Raw genomic sequence first — 19909 nt, forward strand, 5'->3', positions numbered from 1 at the left:
AGGACTGTACAGTGGTCGATATCAGGTCCGTTTCCTAAGATAAGCCCCCGAGAGGTCCAGAAAAATGGGGGTAATTGGAAGGAGGTAAGACTGCAGAACGCAAGGCTTCGGGGACTGCAGAGGTGACGCTAGGGGCAGTGGCGGACCCAGGAGTGAAGGTGTCAGAGAGGTCATGGGGCTAAAAGAATGCCTCCGAATGGCACCTGTGTGAGTGGAGGTGTGAAGGCCGCTTTTTCCCACCCAAGTTCTGACCGATGAGCTCAGCAAAGTGGACACGCTCGACTGTACGTGGAATCACGCCCTGCTTCCCTGTACTCGTTTCCTCCGATCTCTTCACCAGCCCAGCCAATAAACTCTCCACTTTGATTAAACCAGTTTGATCGGAGTTTTGGTGACTTGGCAGCATAAGGAATGGGGGTAGTGGGGGCAAGATCACTTCCCTGACATGTGAGGAGGGGCAAGTGGGGACTGGGAGAGACCTGCCCTGCCCCCCATGAGCCCACAGGAACCATGCCCTCCGTGGGCAGGCGTGCTCCACAAGTAAGTCAGAGGAGCAGCAAGACTTCCAGGTGCTTCACTCGTACTTTTTATTCATCAGCACAGACTGGGACCAAATAACCCTTCCAGTCAGGTTCAGGTTGTGAGGGTGAATAAAGACAGGAGATGTCAGTAATGGATACGGTCTTCAGAAAGGACAGAGCCACAAATGACAGCGAGGGATCAGTAAGGAGGCCCCTCGAGGCGTCAGATGCCCTGACAGATATTCCAAGTGTTCCTGACCCTGAGTCAAGGGGCAGAGATGGCACCAGAAAGCACCAAGGCCTGTTCAGCCCAACAGGATGCCAACCAGAACTTTCTACAGAAGAAGTCATGCTGTCAGACTTTGGCTGTTTTCTGGAGACCAGGCCGTGCTGACCGCTGGGAACTCAGGTGTCATTCAGAGTCATTCCAAGCCTCGGGACTAAACAGCCTTAACTGCCTGGTACAGGTAACGCCATTCATGAGACAGGTGGTGCCCCATGTCCACTTTCGGCACTCTGTGTGGTCTGACAAGAGGGAAAGGAGACAGACAGCTTTCCTGAGCGATCAGAGAGGAGAGGGTGAAGGGCAAGATTCCTTCAGCGTCGCTCCAAGGAACACAATCTCAGTTCTTCAGCTGAGACACTTCATACAGGTATGCAGCCAGCATTTTGGTTCCTTCGATGTAGTTACGCCTAGTGGAAAGGAACAGTCACGGTGTTGGCTGGTGTCCCGACGTCCAGGCACACACGCGGCATTCTGGGGGCGCCCTGCCGTCCTGGCTTGCTGGCCCTGAGTTCTGCTTGCCTTTAGATTTGGGCTCCTGGTTCTGTCCAACTGCCCCACCAGGGACTAGTCCTGACTGTGCTCTAATAGACTGTATGGGGTCTCACCCAGCATCTGAACACCCAGCATCTGAACACCCACAGCCTCGCCCTGATCATGGCCCTCCGTTTGTTTGCTTGGATCCGAAGCCTTCACATCATGTGTGAGGACCTAGGTCCCTGTGACCGCCCTCCGCCCTCCATGCAGGGTCTCTGCCTTGGTCTTAGGCCCTGACTGGCCCTGGCTTCCTGCCCTCCTCCGCTCTTCCTGACCGGTCTTAGATTCCTCCCTGCACTGCTGCCAACTCTGAGATCACCTTCCATCTCTGATGTTTACCAGACCCCACCCCTCCCACAGTGACTGTACTAGCTAGAAACGTATAAAAGTGGCTTATGAAGCCAGCAATAACATTACGATTTTTCCAACAAGAAAGTGTGGAGGTCCTTGGAGTTGTAGATGAAGCACAGAGATAAACAGACCACCGCGCAAACCTTGTTCGGAAGAACTGCCACCTCCCCTGGGCCCCCTTCCCTGCCTCCCACCGGAAGTTTTCAGCACCGAAAGGGCAGACGGCAGAGAGCACTGGAAGGGGGTATCTCAGCAGCAGGACGGGCAGTCCTGGCGGGGTGGGGCGCCCTGGGCTTTCACAGGATTTCTCACTGGCGCGCAGGAGGAAACTACCCCGGACTTAGCGGCGAGGACCCACCCGGAGCCTTACCTGTTGAGCTTTTCATTCTGCGAGTGGGCACCGTCATCGGCTGATCCTACAGGCAGCAACATGACGTTCTTGCCTGTGGCCTCCTGAAAAGTCAGAGTCACAGGAATACTGCCTCCTTCCCTGGTTAAGTCCGGCTCAACACCAAACACTGGGCGGGATGAAATAAAAGCAGTGGTGAGCTTTGGGGCTGCCAGGCTGGGGCTCCACCGCCAATCTCCTACCCTTTAGTCCTGGGGCCAACAGCTCACCCCGAGGTGGGCGGGGGGCGCAGCCCAGCCTGCACACCACCCCTGCTGAGAGCATAGCTACGGAGCCATGTGCCCGGATGATAGAGCAGAGCCCCAGCAGACGTGCCAAGGGCCCTGCATCCGTCCCCAAGGAGGATGTCTGACCTGTTTTCAGAGCTTTTCTCCCAGCCAAGTAATGAGGATGGTTGAAGTCAGATACCCAGGGCTTTCCACCGTGGCCCATGTACACCTTGAACTTGTTGGGACTGTGCAGTTCAGCAAACTTCTTAGTCAAGTAGCTTGTAACCTGAACCACAAACAGAAGGGACACAATGTATTACGAAGCTTGGCATTTCGTCCAATGCTAGTGACCTATTGTCCAAGAGCCCACAGTGGTCCACAATGGTCTGCAATGAGCCTACAGAGAGTCCACGATGGTCTACAATGAGCCTACAGCGAGTCCACGATGGTCTACAATGAGCCTACAGCGAGTCCACGATGGTCTACAATGAGCCTACAGTGAGTCTACAATGAGTTTACTATGAGTCTACAATGAGTTTACTATGAGTCTACAATGAGTTTACTATGAGTTTACAATGAGTTTACAGTGCATCTCCAGTGCGTCTAGAGGGAGTCTCGAGTGGTCTGCAATGGGTCTAACGGGTCTATAGGGCCTACGACCCGCCTACAGGAAGCCTACCACGAATCTAAGTGAGTCCACAGTGGTCTACAGTGTATCTGCAATGGGTCTACGGTGAATCCACAATGGGTCTACAATGAGTCTACAGTGGTCTATAGTGAGCCTACAAGTCTACAATGGGTCACGGTTTCTGCTGCTAAAGAGTGATCTGTATAATCGTGATAACAGAGAAATATTTTATCAGGAAAAAAATCTTCAGTTATTTGAAAGTAATCTTTTAATTTTAAGCAATTCACCCTTAATGCTGACTTTCCCAAATGATAATATTTAAACCAAATACTTAAAAAAGACGCTTGACCTGCTTTCTAAGAACAATTGCATCAAAACCCAAAACATAGCCAGGTGCTGACCCAGGGATACCCCGGAAAAATCCCAGTCCTGTGTCCTCTCCCAACAGGGAAGACCTTGACTCCATCTCTCCATGAAACCTTCCCCCGCGGAACTGCTCCCCGAAACCTGGCTGACCTGTGGCTATTGGACTCTGCCCCATCTGGCATCTTCTCCCGCCCCCCTTCCTCATTGCAGCCCAGAGGCCGCTCCTTTGGACTCTCACCAGGACATATTCGACCTGAAGTCAGCATCTGCCCTGAAGCCTTAGGACGAGGTCAGAGGTCAGGCTTTGGCATGCCTCAGCAGTGACAAAGGTCACTTACATGCGATTATTTTTATGTGGCCTTTATCTTGATGAGTTTCTGAACTGCCTATTCTAGTCATCATTATGCTGGCCAGAGCCCCGAAGTGGGGAAGGAGATTTGGGTTTTGTGTCTCTCAGCTGCTCAGAGCCTTAGCTGAAGTCTTTTGTACCCCAAATTTCCGCTGGTGTACAAAAGCAGCCCCGCCCCGTATCCCAGCACCCCACGTGCCTGCTCGCTGACAACCTCAGGAGTCATGTCTGGCACGAGCCGGATGGAGAACTTGCCAATCACTTTCCTTGGAATCACGGTCTTGGCCCCTGACCCAGAGAAGGCGCCTTCAATCCCGTGGAGGGAGAGGGACGGGTACCGCCATCTGTGCATCAGGATGTCTGTCTGCAGAGAACGAGAGTGGGTCAGAGGACAACGTGAGGCGGCGGGAATGGGGTTGGGAGGTCCCTCTTAGCCACATGCTGGCCTGGAGGCCGCACAAGCACAGGCAGGAGGTACAGACCCGCCAGGGCTGGGAGGGGAGCCCGGCCCACAGGGCTCTGCTAGCTGCCAACCCGTGACACCTCAAGGGGGCGCTGCATGCTCTGAGTGCCCTCAGGTGTGGCACGTGCAGGCCTCCTGCCACGCTGGACCGCTCGGATTAGCAAACCGCAGGAGCCAGGGTTCCTGCCAGCCCTATCGAATCCAGCGGGAAGGTCCAAGTTCCGGAGACATCAGAGCTCCTGTGGGGTCAGAGGCACCAGAAGGAAGACAGCGGCCCAACTCAGGCCATGTGTGAACCCCTCCCTAGGCCCACAGGGCACAGAAATGGGGTACTTCCTATGTGAGGTGGAAAAGCAAGACAGTCCACTGTGTCCTGGGGCCAGTGACCACTGACAAACACTGTCACCATCTGCTGAGGGGACTGGCACAAAGCAGCTTTCTGTCTCCCAGTCACTAATCGATACCACTGCCTCTCATGACCCGTGTGTCCCGGCAGTGGCATGAGATGGGTCTGGAGAGGACACACCCCTGAGCTGGCCAGCACAGAGACACCTGACGGGGCTCCCAGGAGTCCCTGGTGACTGAGCCACTGAATTGGTGGATTTCTTGTTTGTGAACCAAATAGCTCAGTAATTCCTGGAAGAATACATACGGTCCTAAAGTGACACCTTCCATAAAAGCAGACGTTAATTTGAAGGCAGCAGGGCAGGCGGAGAGGGAAGCTGGTTCAGAAGCCCCCTTTTCCCAGCATCAGTGCGCATCTACTACCGCCGAGGACCGGCTGCTCTCCGCTCTACCTGTGGAGTTCTTACTCCACGTGGCCCATCCACTCTCTCCTGCATCCTGAGCCTCTCTCAGGCGACCTCGTCGTCCCCACGACACCAGCTCAAGGATCTCGCCCCTGTAGTAACCTAACTGGTCTCCCAACATCACTCCCTCAGTTCCCAGCCCACCACACCCCTGTGCATAACCTGCCCACAGGTGAGATGGGAGCAGCTCATCCCTCTTCTCAAAGCTGGTCCCGTCCGCCATTCTGGGAGAGCGAACCAGCTCTTTGGCAGACCACAGGGGCCCCACACCAGGTGCCCAGTCCTGCCCCCAGCCTTTCCCAGCAGGCCCTCCCCTGACGTCCTGCTCCCAGCTCAGGCCCTCCCGACCCAGCAGGCACACAGAGCTCTGGGCCGCCCGTGCACGCGGCCTGCACACACCCTTCTACATGTGGCCACCTGTCTCTCAGGGAGAAGACAGACAATTCCCCTTCTCTCGTCAAAGTGTCAATTACTGTGGAACTGAGCATGAGCTCACCGCCAGCCCTCCGACACTGGGCCTAAACCAATTCACAGAAAAGTCACGACACGGCTTCCTGCCAGCACTTAGGAAAACATGGGCAGTTCCCCCTGAGCAGGGCTCCGTCGGGGACCATCCTCCACGCACACACAAGCAGGAGTGGCCGCCACCAGGGCTTCCTGACACCCTGTCTGGCTCCTACATGCTCATGGCCGAGAGCCGCGCCTTCTGCAACCTCCCGGCCTCGGCCCGGGTGCCCTATTCGGGGTCTGCACCGCGTGAGGGCTCTCCCACATGGATGCGCCCGAGTCCCGGCCACCCTCCGGCCCCTCCCCACGGGGTCCCCTGCACACGTCTCAGGCCCGGACCTTGCAGCTGTGCAGCAGGGTGTCTGTCCCCACGTCCTTGGCGTACTCCTCCATGTCGAAGTCGATCTGGTCGTAGAGCTCTAGCTCGTCCTGTGTCACGGGCGCCACCGCCTGACTGATACCGGGGACGAGGATCTTCCCCGTCCTGTCCACCAGGCAGCCTGGGGAGAGCGGGCAGGGTGAGCGCGCCCTGCACACTGGCGCCCAGAGCCCGCAGAGCTGCCCCAGGGCCCGGGAGCCAGCAGGGCCGAGGCCTGGTGCCGGCGCCTGGTGAGGACGTTTCCCGGGCACACGCGATGCTCGGGGCTCGTGCTCCAGTCACTTAACTCCCATGACATCGGGTGAGGCGAGCAGTGCCATCTCCGCATTGTGAGACAGAGACGCTGACTCAGGGTCGGCGGACTGGGCACGGTCAGAGCAGCGCCAGGTCTCCCCGCAAATCCTGACACTACCCAGTATTGCCCTGTCGACGCACTTCCCACCAGAAACGAGCTTCCCCCAAGCTGCGAAGACTCCAGTCCCACAGGCAATACTGACTTCACCTGTGGCAGCCACTGTCCACCCGGGGGACACAGGACACCGAACTGTGGGTGAGGCAACAATTACACCCAGCCTCACATGAGGACGCTGGGGACAGCTGACCGTGCCAGAGCTCGTGGTGGCCACTATGACGTAAAGCAGACCGAAGCACGTGACACACAACGTGCCCAGAGGAAAGGATCGTGTGATTCTAGGGGATGGGCCGGACAGCGCCCCATGGAGCCAGGGGTGCCGAGCTGGGTCCTGGAGGACACGCAGGGGCTGGTGACACGGGGAAGGGATGATGGAGGAAGACAGAGGCAGAAACGCAGCATCAGTGCCCACTTTAAAAGGAAGGAAGCAGCAGTGACACGAGTGGCTCTAAAGAATGCTGGAATGCCCGACGCTGATGGCAGCCCGGCAACAGGGCGCCCTCTCCCCTCTCCCCATCTCCGAGTACTGCTCGAAAGCCCTGCTTACCCATCAGCGTAATGAGATCCGTCATGGCCTCGTGCACCGAGCCCCCGTACACCCCCGAGTGCAGGTCTTTGTCACTGCATTCCACCTGCACGGAGACAAAGGCCACTCTGTTGGGCTGTTCATGTGTGGGAGCTTACTTTTATCATGTGATAGTAAAGCGAACAAAGAACATTCACAAGACCCAACGGACAAGTTTTGAAATCAAACTGCTCCCTCAATGAGCAGAACAAGGTGCTACCTAAATTATAAACCTTTGGAAGCCATGAAAAACCCCACCACCCTTGGAAATGGTAAGTGCAGGCACAGGAGGAAGGCCAACCACAGGGAGAGCAGTACCGAGCACAGGTGAACTAGGAGTGCCAGCCGTTGAGTAAGGAGTGTGGGGCAGGCCAACGAGGAGTGCTGACCACAGGTGTGAGCGTGCCGCAGGGCAGCTGCTCAGGCACTCAGACCCTTCCCAGCCGTTTCATGGAGACCCTGCACCTGGCTGCTGAAAGGGTGACACCGGCCACGGAAGAGCCGGGGGCCTGGGGACGAGGGCTCAGACCTGACTCACGACTGACGAGCTGTGGAAGCAGGGAGAGGCGGGCGCCGCTTTGGGCCTCGGCCCCCGCCCCTGGAACACGGTCCAGGAAGAGCACTCAGCTCCCAGCTACTGTGTCCTGTCGGGTTTTCGTACCGTGGGCAGAAAGGTACCCCGCACAGAGCGAGCGTTCAGCGTAGCGACTGGGATCACTGCTCAGCCTATAAACCACCTCACTGACAGGAGCAGTGTAATCAGTCCCGTGTGGTAGGTCCCCCCTCCTTCTCTGCAGGTGACGCGACCGCGGCTCAGCTGACCACACAGCCGAGCGGCAGGTCTGTCCTCCTCGGTTCTGGGTCAAGTGCAATGTCCCAGTCCCCTCGGGATCACTCAGTCAAGGCCTAAGAGCTTAAGGGCTGAAATAGCGAATATTTAACTTCTGAAAGGAAGTCTTTCGGAACTGCTTTGCATATGTCTCCGTCTCCTTAAATGGACTGGCATTCCATCTTTTCCCACTGCTCCAAGGCAGTACTGCGGAGGGCCGCGGCCTAGCCTGCACCCGGTGACGCAGCCTGCGGATGGAGCCGGGCCCGGAGGACCCGCCGACTTAGGCCACGGGAGCTGGGGTGCTGAGGGCTGGCTTTTCCTTCCCGCCTCCGGCACCCGCAGGCTCGGGAGGAACGAGCCGACTACAGGTGGGCTGAGGGGAGCACACCCCACAAACGTGCCGCACACAGCCAGTACCTCGATGAAGAAGTAGCAAATGCCCCTGAGACCATAGGTGATGCATGGCTTCTTCTTGCCCAGCCAGTAGTTGTCGGAAATGCACACGTAGTCCACATCTTTGAAGAACGTGTCTTTTCGGGCAAAGATCAGATCGTCCAGGCCTTCGGAGCCGGACTCCTCCATGCCTTCCAGACAGAATCGGATGTTGACAGGGATTTCCTGTGAAGGGGAAGAACGTGGGCAGCCGTTCAGCTCTCATGTGCCTGGCGTTCTTAGAAACTATAGACAGGAAGTCCCCAAATATTATGAAATCGCCGATGTCAAATAATGGATTTCCTCCCCACCAGCTACTCGGGCGGCCTGCGTGTCCCAGGCACTGGGTTACCAGGGGATAAGCCCTGTTCCTGCCGCACTGAGAATGCCTTCAATGGAATTCCTCAGTGTGACCACGTTTCCTAGTCGCAGGGATCTCTACACTCACCCAGCACAAACATGAGTGTCCGGGTAAGCCTGAGCTGCCCTCTACACACAGGCTGTGGCCAGAGAAAACTACATGGGGCTTCATTAGCGGCCCTGTGGCCACCACCAGTGCCCGCACGAATGAGGGAGGGCCTTTCCTAGCTCAGCCGTGATGCCCTCCACTCTCTCATGGAAATCCCTTTCTCTAACGAGACATCTGGCTCCTGCTCCGTAGTTTTCCTGGTCTCGCCAAGGCCGTGCAGTGAGGAGGGTGGCCCCTTCCACAGGTGAGAAAATGAAGCTGCCAAGGCGCAGATGGCAGGGCCCTCACTTGGACCATCAGCAGAACGCTGCTCAGAACTGCCCCAGATGGCACTGCTCAGGGGACTGCTTGCCTTGCCTCCTCTGCCCCTCACATGAAATGCTTCTCAGGACCTTGGTGTATGGGACAGGTGTAAGTGCAGCTGCCCCGCGGCGCTGCCCCGCACACCCCTCCAAGGGCCCTGGAGGAGGCGGAGCCGTCCCAGACCCTGCTCCCAGCACGCAGTGACTGCGGGGGCCCAGGCAACCAGAGGTTCTGGGCCGCAGGTCCCCACTGGGCAAAATGGACCCCTGGACCCAAGGGTCCAGGACCCTATTCAGATCAACCACTTCACGCTCTCACAAAAATGTTTGCCTTTAAGTCTGATTTTATCGCTATACAAGATAAAAGCAAGATGAGAAACCCCGTCTAAACATGATGACAATTAGGTTAAAAACACGTGAAAAGATGGGTGAGTAACAAAATATGAAGTCTGAGAACTGAGATTCTAGGCAAGTTTTTTCTCTCTATTTCTTTGTATTTTACAAACTTCAACAAGGAATGGATACTTCATAGATAAGGAAATAATTTTTTTTTATAAAAAAAATGTATTTTTAGACACTGTAAACCGTGCAGAGAAAGGGGTTCGTTCACTATCACAGAGCCTGTGGGAGGCCCACCGCCACACCCACAGGCGGTCACCTGTTGGGGGCCTGAGCTGCTGCTGTACTATCAACAGTGTGACCGTCGATCCCTGTAAAACAATCACAGCCACAGTGTTTCCTGAAGCTGGAACACAACCACGATCTTAAACCTGACTCATGGAGCTGCCAGCTGGGGAAGTTCGCTGGCTCACATCCCGGTGACCTTTGACCTTTACAAGCTGTTCCAGGCACCGAGAGCCCAGCCCATGGCACTCAGATGGAACCGGCCCAGTTCGGTGTGGGTGACATACTTGATTCGTTTTCTGAAAGGCTTCCAGGGCATTCATCCAGCCGGCCACCGGCCCCTTGTCATCAGTTGCGCCTCTCCCGTACAATTTGCCTAGAACAGCAGCAATGAGCAAATTTATAAAGTGACGGTGACAGAGACAGATAAGCGAGTATATCCTCCGTGAACATCTGGTAACATCTTAGCAAAAACACACGGCCATCCTTAGAGATTCTCCTGAAATCGGAAGCCCCATTTTCACTCTATCAGGAGCCCCGAAGTCTCCAACACTTGTGCGAGAACCCCCAGAACCATCCCCGCAACATGCCCTCCTGCCCCGCTGACGCAGCACTTAGGCAGCGCTCGTGACCCTGCTGACTCAGAGCCTGGACTTCAGACCCAGTTCCAGAAAACCACTATCACTTGGCTACTTCGTTACAATTCATTTTCACAACAGCTAGTGGTAATAAGGCAGGAAACCTGTTCAAAAGAGGAATCACAAGCACACTCATCAAAAGAGAACAAATCTTACCCTACCCCAATTTCGACATCTAGTTTGATATAGAACTTGTGTTTGTTATTTATTTCTCTAGGTTATCGCTTTTCAAGCTGAGAGCACGATACTGATTGTCCTTGGTGTAGTGAGTCACACATGTCCCCTCTGCACACACGCTCTGGGGACCCCTGGACTGGGCACGGGCCAGCATGCGTGCTTGGGGAGAGAAGGCCGGACTGCCCTCCTGGCCATCACAGCATGGCCGAGGGTGACCAGGGCAGAGCAGGACGGCTGTCGCCTGCTCGGGGCTCAGCCGCTCTGTCAGTCTGCCCTGGGCAGTGCTCTGACGCCCTCATCCCGAAGACTGTTCTCAAACGTTCAGCGGTTTAACACGGTCCACACCAAAGTAGTACAAGGCTTAAAGCCATCATTACCCTGGAAGTTTCCTCTTCAAGTAAACCCAACTTCTCAGAAAGGCTAAAGAGCTCTTCTAGAAAGCGTCCTAGTCCTGCGAAACGCTGATGACATGACTAGTGTGTAGGCTGTGCAGGACAGACTTGCACAGGAAAAGCATGACGTGCTCCCTGCTCCCAGGCTCTCCTTCTAGCTCCATCGATGCCCAGGACTCTACCGAGGGAGTTGGTCTGTCGGTCTGTGCGGTGTGATCAGGGAGGGGCTGCGGTGGGTGACTAGTGCTGGCGTCTACACAGGTGTCCACGTGGCGCAGGTTGGGGAGGAGTCACGGGGGGGTAACAAGACAGGGAGGTGGGGAAGCCAGTGCCACCAAGTATCCCAGGAGGTGTGAAGAGGAGAGTTGGCATATGAGGTCCCGTGGGACAGGATGGAAGAGGGGTGTAGGACTCAACAACTTCAGGTGACAGGAGGGCCTACAGTGGGGGGGAGAGCGAGGCAGGGACTGTGGGGGCTGTGGGCGCGTCGTGGGGCGGGGGGCCAGGCTGACCTCTGGGTTTCCGGGGCAGGTGGTGGGGGAGAAGATGGTGCCATTCAGAGGCAGGAAGAGGGGACAGCGAGGAAGGGCAGGCTGAGAGCAAAGACACGGAAGTGTCCCCGACAGGTATGAGGAGCCGACGCGGAGGAGGTGTCCAGGGCACAGGGCAGCTCAGTCTACAATTAACGAGTCGTCAGTCACTGCGCGGTGATGACGACCACGGTGTGGTCTGAATTTCCTCACTGATGCTGCTTTAAGCAAACAGGTTCTTCCTTTTGCAGTGATGAGCACATCTGACATTGAGCCAGGAAGGGTGTGAACAGAAACTCAGCGTACCCAGTTAGAAGGGCTTTAATTCAAGACAGTCTGGACTTAGCCCAAGGGAGCAAGGCTTCTTTACCTGGCCAAAGACGCTGTCCAAAGCGGAAACGTGACAATTCAGGAATGAAGGCAGGGGGAAGCTTTATACCAGAGGGACAGGAGAAAGGGCCTGCCCGGGGGAGTCCTCCAATGAAGACTCGAAGTGCCTGAGAGAGGCTGGCCGGGAGGCACTCGGTGACCGTGACTGAGTCAGGGGTCAGGGGCAGGGAAAGACCGAGGCTTCCCTAGTGTCCAAAGCAAAGCTCCTAAAATGCGCCATGGAAGCAGCTAGAAATGGAGTCAGGTACCACCGTGTTTCCCGAAAATAAGACCTAAGCAGAAAATAAGCCCTAGCATGATTTTTCAGGATGACATCCCCTGAACATAAGCCCTAATGCGTCTTTTGGAGCAAAAATGAATATAAGACCTGGTCTTATTTTCAGGGAAACATGGTAGCTGACAGGTGTCTGAGGGCTGCATGGCCTCAGTTCAGAACAGGTTTTCTGAGAAAAAGTGTCAGCAAGTAGAAGGACGCATAGCTGACCCAAGGCCACAAAGCCCTTGTTTCCATGGGGCCAGAAAGGCTTTCTGATGTTTCTACGACTGGTGCACACGCGTGAAACTTCCAGAACCCGATTTCTACATTTTGCAAAGACAACCTGTTCTGGGAAGATAACGACCAAGAGACTGCCAACGAGTGGCTGGAGTGAAGCGGTACCAGCGCTTCTCCAGAAGCTGCAAGGATGCGTCCTCACCGTCTCGCTCCACCAAGGTGAAGGGCTCGCTGTCCCAGCCGTCTTCCAGGGCCGCCGGCTGCACGTCCAGATGTCCATAAACACACACCGTTTTCTTCTGGGGATCGGAGCCCAGTGTGCCAAGCACAATGGGAGGGAGTGGTATCTCCGAGCCATCAGGGAGCTAGGAGGCAAGAGGGGGACAACGAGGACAGCCTTTGGTTAAAAAACCTGGTGTTTACAACATATGTTATTATGCTACTGTTCTCATTCATCTTATCTGTTCTCATTAATCACCCTCTATTGTACAGTTTAAGATCAGTGTTCAACTGAGCCATTAATGAACAAGAATTTACTCTCCTGTGAATTCAGCACAGACTGAACCACGTTTACCAACTGCAGGCAATTCAGTAAATTATTTTAGAGGCTGATTTTTTTAAAACTTTATATAACAAAATGTATTATGAAGGCTGAGTTAGGGACGCAACTTAGTTCAGTATTTTCTAAAATGACGGATAAAAACGACTACAATCTTAAAGCAGAAGGCATGCTTCTGAAATTCGGTATATAGATTACCAATGCACAAGAAGGGCCACAGGCCAGGATGGGGCGGCGCTGTCACACTGAGCCACAGTGAATTAGCAGTGAGAGCTGGCCCTCCTCTGACCTTTCTCCCAAAGACCTTATCAGTCTCCCGCGTGGTACTAACCACATTATCGTGTTGATGCAAATATACGTGAATAAACAGCACAGCTGGTCAGGAAGCCAAACTAATGATTTACAATTGGGAGGTAAATAAGCAGCTACTACAATGACGGACAAGCTCATCAGGACAAGGCTGGTGAAGGGCTAAGTGACCATCCCCAAACAGCGGGAGCTCAGCACCTCTAAGGTATACGTACACCCGGGAATGCGCTGGAATACTGCAGGACTCAGGCTTTGTCTTCCCAGTAAAGGTGACTCATGAGTACTCAGTGTAAGTAACTTGGTAAACCCACAGGACCCGGGCACAGTCGTACAGGGACAGCCTGTACCCACAGGCAAAGAATCGTTCCTTAAACTCACTGCCCTGGTCACGAATACCACGTGGCACCACAGTCACATTGGTCCTCCCTCGGCTCGCCTCAGGAGGAAAATGATTTCCAAAGGACAATGGATTTCCTCTAAATAAATTCCTACACAATAGAGCTCCTCTGGAATACTTCCACGTATTTCCAAGAAGCCATCTGGGCGCACAGGTGAATGTGGACTGAAACGCATACTGCACGTTGGAAGTCTCTCTCTGGGTGTCCCTAACTGTTGGAACGCCACAGGATAAAGTGCGTGACAGCAGTCAGGTTCCCAGGCCAGGCGCCAGAGTACTGGTCTGGGCAACCTCAGACAAGGATGCCACATCTCCCCCTCCTTCCCACCCCACTGCCACAGCCTCCAGCCTAATCCAGCGCCCCACCCTCAACTCACTGCACTAGCATTCAGTGGGAGCTACTCTGTCCTGGACATTGTTGACGTCTTCCTCTCCGTCACTGCCTGGCTCAGGAGCCATGACTATCCATCCCATTTCCTGAGTTGCTCTGTCGGGGGGTCAGGCCCTCAGTGACCAGGTCTCCCACACCCTCGCCAGGCACCCTTTCTGTGCTACCACCTGGGCAGTGGCTGGGCAGCAGACACAGGCCCGATGTGACCTCTCCTGCACCGGCCTTGGCTATGAGGCCCAACACCCAACAGCCTCAAACCAGCCTTTGCCGCAGTCAGCACCTGCTCCCTGGCCCTCCCCTCCCAGCGACGTGTGCTCCGAGCTCTGCCACGAGGGCCTGAAATTGCCAGCGTCATCTTTCCTCCGTAAGCCTGGTTACCCCAGCTTTGGTGTGTACATGTGGTGACATCCTATCCACCTCACACCTGCCCCCGTTGTCAGCGCTTCCTGAAAACTGGAGCAAAGCTGCCAAGTGAAGTGGTGAGCGATCGAATGTGCTGTGAGCTCGCACTGCTGGCATCTCCGTAGAGCTTCTCTAACGGTGATGAAATCTACCAATTCCTTGATAAAATCAGGTGTTGTGTCATTCAAAACCGTGTGGGAATTATCTTAATCCTTGGTGGAAGGCCTTTGTTTAAGAACTGCACTGTAATGCCAGTGCTAAATAGATGAAATCATCTCCTGTCAAGAAACAACTCAAAATTTATTTGCCACCCCAATTTTTAAAAATATATTAAGAAAAAAAGGAGGGGGAACAGGTCAAGCATGCTCCTAAAATAATACGAAGAAGCTTGGTTTATTTTCTCACAGGTGGGGTCAAGCGCCATAAGCTATCTTAGGTAATCTGAAGTCAACTAAATCTGTAGTCAGAAGAAAACCAGTAGTCAGTGCAAACCAGTAATACCGGACTGGGGATCGGGAGGCCCAGGTTTTCACTTCCCTTGCACGAACGGATGTGGGCCCCAGGGAGGCACAGCCTACCAAGCCACCGGGCATTTCCATTCATGAGAAGAGTGGACTGGGCTGAATGGCCACAGGTAAAACCCCAGGACTATGACCTCATCTGACACTTAAATCATCAGGCAAGAGAATGAGACAAACCAAACCTCACCATACCCTGCACGATAAAAGAATATTGCAACTTAGACAATCTATGGCATGAACTATGTAATTCACAAAGGACTGAAATCATCTGAAACTGAGTGAGTCACTTTGGCGTGAAGCGAGATTGTTCATTCAAGTTAGGAAGAAAACAAACCAATTAATTGCATCTGTCAGAATCCTGCACAAAAATATAACTGAACTCCCAGCCCCACAAACAAAGTAGCTCTTCCCGGAGCCAAGTCATGAAAAAGTGCTGTTCCTACCAAGTAGGGTGCTGGGGGACAGAGTGCAGGGACAGTGGGAGTCTTCATTTTGTTACACCTACACGGACAGAGCAGAACTGCCTAGTTTGTAATGAGGCTGATCTGGGGCGGGGCGGGGGGGGAGGGGTCTCAGCTGTTTCCTAGGAATGATCATACATTAACATATTCAGAAGTAATAACGTAATGGTCATTACGTTAACAGTTCTCCTTCCAGGAGAAAAACGCTGAGTCTGACAAAACCTTTGCCCCAGTCCAATTGAAGAAATCTCCAAGATTAGTATCTAAATTCGGACTTTTGTGTTTGTTTTAAAGACAAGCATGTTATTTGAAGCAAAAGGTGGTCTGAGAGCTTGCTGAGACCTATATCAGCTCACCAGGTGAGATGTGTTCAGCTGTGTTTCTGCCACTCACAGGACGCCAAGCACATACCTTCTGCTTTCCAATATCAACCAGTTCCACAGAGCCACCCAACTGCTTGATGTCTGCAGCGGCCACATCCATCATCCTTCGGATCTCCCCTCTCTTCTCGGGCCATGCAGAGACGCTCTGGATGGCCACCCATTCCGCAAGTTTCTATTTGTAGACAATAAGCAAAGAGTAATTCTCAAAAGGTGCTCCTTAAGGAAGAAGGTATTCATCATTTTGCTGTGTTCAGGCACCCCAAATTGACGTGTGACCTGTGGCTACTCTATTTTGGAGATGCTGGTTAGATGTAGAAGAAGAGATCCATCACACGTGCATTTTGCTTAAGATTTTAAAAAATTGTTTTTACTGGCCTTGTACCAAGAACTACTAGACCATAACAGAAAAATGTTATTAAGCATGAGGTGAGTGTAAAATGCACAAAGTTCCATAAATACGTTTATATATGAATCTAACAAAATTATCCCCGAGGGATTCAGGAAATAACCAACATTGTCACCGTCCTCGTTGGCTTAGCTATTACCCTGCTTGTGGCCAAGTTCTCTCAAGTAATTTTTAGAATGAGAACTCTGGTGATGATTTCATCTGAAATGTGTCTACCAAGAAAAACTTTAAAGCATGATTCTTCACGTTAATCTCAAGAAACAGATTAATGTATAAGGCATTACCCAATCATTAAAACACGTGAAATGCAAAATAGGTCTTTAATATATGTCTACGGCAAGAAATTATAGATGGAGATTAAACTAAAATCTTGGATTACCTGTTATTTCTAGAAACATATATTAAGATTTTCTGTCAAAAGCCAAAAGTGTAACTTCTATGCTGTATGTATACACACGTACATATATTTTTAATTGTCTTTCTTGCTGTTGTGAGAACACTTAAGAACTACTCACTTTGCAAATTTCAGGTATACAAAACAGTACTGTTGACTATAGTCATTGTGCTGTACATTAGATCACTAGAACTTTCTCACCTCATAACTGAAAGTTTGTACCCTTTCAACATTTCTCACCTGCCCGGCAACCACCACTCTATTCTCTGCTTCTTTGAGTTCAACTTTTGTAGTTTCCAATTTGCACATGTAAGTGAGATCATACAGCATTTGTCTATTTTCAATACTTGATTTAAACTGCATAATTTGTACTAGTTTCTCTGAGCCTCATCGGATTAAACTGAATATTAAGTTTATTGGAATAAGTATTCCCTTACCTTAACGAAGCGATCCTGGTTTTCATCAACATATTTGAACAGGGTAGTGAGCACTGACATCTTTCAACCAGACTGCAGACCTTGGAGATTCTTAGAAGGAAGAACAACCTGTCAATGCTGCCTGTGGATAGGGCTCGACTGAGCCCCGGGCTGGAAGGCGCTGGCCCAGTATCACAACCTCCACCCCACCCTTCCGGCCAGCACTGCAAGCCAGCGTCACAAGGACTCCAGGAAGTGACCGCAGTGGCAGAAACGAAAGCTTTGCGATGGAGTTAAGAGGCTCAGGCTCATCTCCCATTCGTTTTCAGAAGGAAAATGTACCTCAAAGTGTGTCAAAATGGCAGATAACTGAAGCAAGGGCCTGAGGTGAAGACAATCTGATGAAAATTAAAAGTAGGTACTTCCCAGTCACACTGATTTATCAGCACTTAATATTCTGTTTTAAATTTTACTCTCTTAAAGAACACAGAGAACTTTGCACTTCCTATGACCACAGAGGATATAATCACTCCAAGGATCCCAGCAAAAGTGTCACAGCCTGTCACAGCCGCAAAGCCACAACACAGCAAAAAAGCCCAAGGAGAGGCAGAGACTCCCTTTGAGAAAGCTGCCAATCTGCGTCCAGAGCCTGCCACGGCAACATGCAAACCTCCACAAAGGCCTGATTAAGACAGCCGCCTCCCTCCCAAGCGCATTGGCAAACATGCAGTCTCTCAGGTGTGACCCAGCACATTCCGCAAACACAGGGGACAAGAAATCACTTCACTGATTGCCTTTAAAATTTGGAATGCATGTGAAACAAAAATGATTCCGGCCTTGGGACTTTCAAAACTGGTCCCGTCCCCTTCAACTGACAATTCGGATTCCATCAAGTGGCAAGACCCCACACCGGAGCCGTGGTTGGAAAGCGCGCAGCCCCGCCGCGGTGAGCTGCAGAGTCACGAGACCCTACCCCTCCGGGCGGTCCTGATGCCTGTGTGTAGACACACGGCAGTTACAGCGCATTGTTCTCTCGGTATAGGATTTCAAAGTGACTTCTAAACAGAGGACGGACTGTGTCCCCTGGGACGTGAAGCGTGGCAGCTGCTCAGCAGACCGAGTTCCCTGAGCTGTGCAGTGAGAGTTCAGCGGGGACAGGAGGCCAAACTACTTATTCTCGGCGCCTCCTTCGTCCTCTTCCAACACTAGCAATGAAGTATGCAATACGTGCAACCCTCCTGCCGACTCAGGCTGTTTCAACCGAGGCTCTCCTGGGGAAGCGGCCCAGTAAGACAGTCACGAATGCTGCCAAGGAACTTCACGGGTGTTCATGAGTCAAGTCGCATCCACCTATCCCCAAAAATGTACACAGGGAAGCCATGTGCGTTCGTTAGTCAGTGTGCTACGCGGGGCACTTTCATTTGGGTTCCCGGTCGTTAAGCACCGCAATCCCAAGCGCACTGTGGCGTATTCTCCTCCTTAACATGACGTTCTTTGCAGCCAAACGCACCAATGGCCTTCCAGGAGTCACTCAAAGATGGAACAGGCAGGTTGCACGTTTCCCCAAAGGAGACTCAACAGCCCCGACTGCAAAGCGCTGCTTCCCGCCTCCCTGGAGAGAAAGCCCGTCTCTGAACGGCCCATGCGGCCAGGCCGGGCGCGCTTTCTCCCTCGTCCTGCGGCCGCCCGCCCCCGGGTCCCTTCGAGGGACCAGCAGATTCGGGCGGAGGCCTGCGCCGGAGGGACGGGAGCAGGCAGCCCCTTCGGAATAAGCAGCAGGGTCAGAGCCTCGTGACAGCCCCGTCCCCGGGAGCCACGGAACTCCGCTAGTGAAACCGGCGGGCGCCGAAGGTCCTGCAACCGCGGAACCGTCAGCTCGCGACAGCGACAGTGATTCTTTGGTGGTGACTTTCCCGGGCTTGTGCCTCGTGACTCGGGCGTATGTCGGAGGACCACGGCCACAGGGTCACGGCACACGCGCGATGGCGCGTCCCCGCGCGGCTCCTCCCCGCACACCGCGGGGCGCGGTCCCTCCCCACGCGCGGCCCCAGCCCGGCTCTCGCGGGCCGGCGCGGCAGGGGCGCCCAGGGCCTCCGGGCCTTACGCCGAGGCCCGGGACAGACGAGCAAACGGCCGCCGTGCCTCCGACCGGCAGAGGCAGCCGGGGACCCGGACTCCGGGCTCCGACGCCGGGGGCCTCCGCCGGGGGCTGGGCGAGAGAACGCCCTCGTGCTCCGCGGCGGCTGCGGCTCCGCGCGCCCGCGCCCGTGCCGGCCCCACTTGAACGACACGCCGTCTTGCGCGTCACCGCGGCCCGAGCGGCCCAGGCGGTGGGCACGGCCCGTCGGCAGCCGAGCTCCGGGCGCGACTCCCCCGGGGCCTCCGACCCCGGCCCGCCGCACACGCGCGGCCTCCACTGCTCCCACCTGGCAGCGGCCTGGAGCCCGACGCTCCCGGCCTCCGCCGCCTTCCACAAGCCCAGGCTCCACTCCGCTCGCCCCTCAGGCCTCCCCGCCAGGCCGCTCCGCAAGGGCCACTCACCCGCACGCCGCCTCAGCGCCGGTTCCGCATCACGTGCCGGTCACGCCCCCGGCGCGGGCCCCGCCCACCACCCCGGGCCCGGCCGGATGGCTGCCCTCGCCCCGCCCCTCGCCGCCGTCCCGCCCACCAATCCCGGGGCTCAGCCGGAGGGCTTGCGTCGCCTGCCCCGCCCACCGATCTCCAGCTTCTGCAGGAAGACTGGTGTCGCTCCGCCCCAGCCTCTGACCCGTCCGCCAATCCCCGACCTCGGCCGGGGAGCTGGCGACGCCCACCCCGCCATCGCTCCGCCCCCCCCGGAGAGTGGGGATCGCGAAACTTGGCCCAGGGCTGAGATCCCTTTGGCGCCGGGGGCCTTGGGCGCGGCCCGGGACAGCGCCCTGCGTCGGTGTCTCCCGCTCCCTCTGACGCGGCGCCTTTGCCCTGGTGCCTCGACGTTGGGGTCCGACGTGTGGACATTCGTGAGGTTCTGAGGTCTGAACTGGGGGAGCCCATCCCGAACCCTCTGAAGCTTCCCGTTTAGGAGGGTCCCACGACCTCTGCCAAGAGGCCCCATCCTAGCGGGCTCCTGACTGGTGCACATTTTGTTGGTGACACATGTCACATGGCACTCCATCCGCAAAGCCTTCATCAGCACTATTAGCACTACAGGAAATATTTTAGTA

General features: G+C 54.5%; 1 protein-coding gene across 15 annotated transcripts; it reads right to left on the bottom strand.

Annotated features, from left to right (window-relative positions):
- Window positions 1-563: 563 nt before the first annotated feature.
- CNDP2 (carnosine dipeptidase 2) lies at window positions 564-19419 on the bottom strand. Of its 15 annotated transcripts, none has more exons than XM_081078606.1 (13): window positions 19248-19289; window positions 17878-18318; window positions 16728-16817; window positions 15519-15662; window positions 12270-12432; window positions 9735-9823; window positions 8038-8238; window positions 6771-6855; window positions 5772-5932; window positions 3853-4017; window positions 2455-2596; window positions 2063-2210; window positions 564-1214 (listed from the first exon to the last, which is right to left on the bottom strand). In XM_081078606.1, exons 3-13 carry the CDS (start codon window positions 16785-16787, stop codon window positions 1145-1147), a joined length of 1428 nt encoding a protein of 475 aa, XP_080934732.1. In that variant the 5' UTR covers window positions 16788-16817; window positions 17878-18318; window positions 19248-19289; the 3' UTR covers window positions 564-1144. The 15 variants fall into 15 exon arrangements, with proteins under 15 accessions (XP_080934732.1, XP_080934730.1, XP_080934722.1 ...); XM_081078604.1 differs by having other exon boundaries at window positions 17494-18318; XM_081078596.1 differs by having other exon boundaries at window positions 17878-18056; window positions 19248-19282.
- Window positions 19420-19909: the final 490 nt, after the last annotated feature.

The sequence above is a fragment of the Rhinolophus hipposideros genome (assembly GCF_964194185.1).
Source record: "Rhinolophus hipposideros genome assembly, chromosome: 17".
In the NCBI taxonomy this organism is placed as follows: domain Eukaryota; kingdom Metazoa; phylum Chordata; class Mammalia; order Chiroptera; family Rhinolophidae; genus Rhinolophus; species Rhinolophus hipposideros.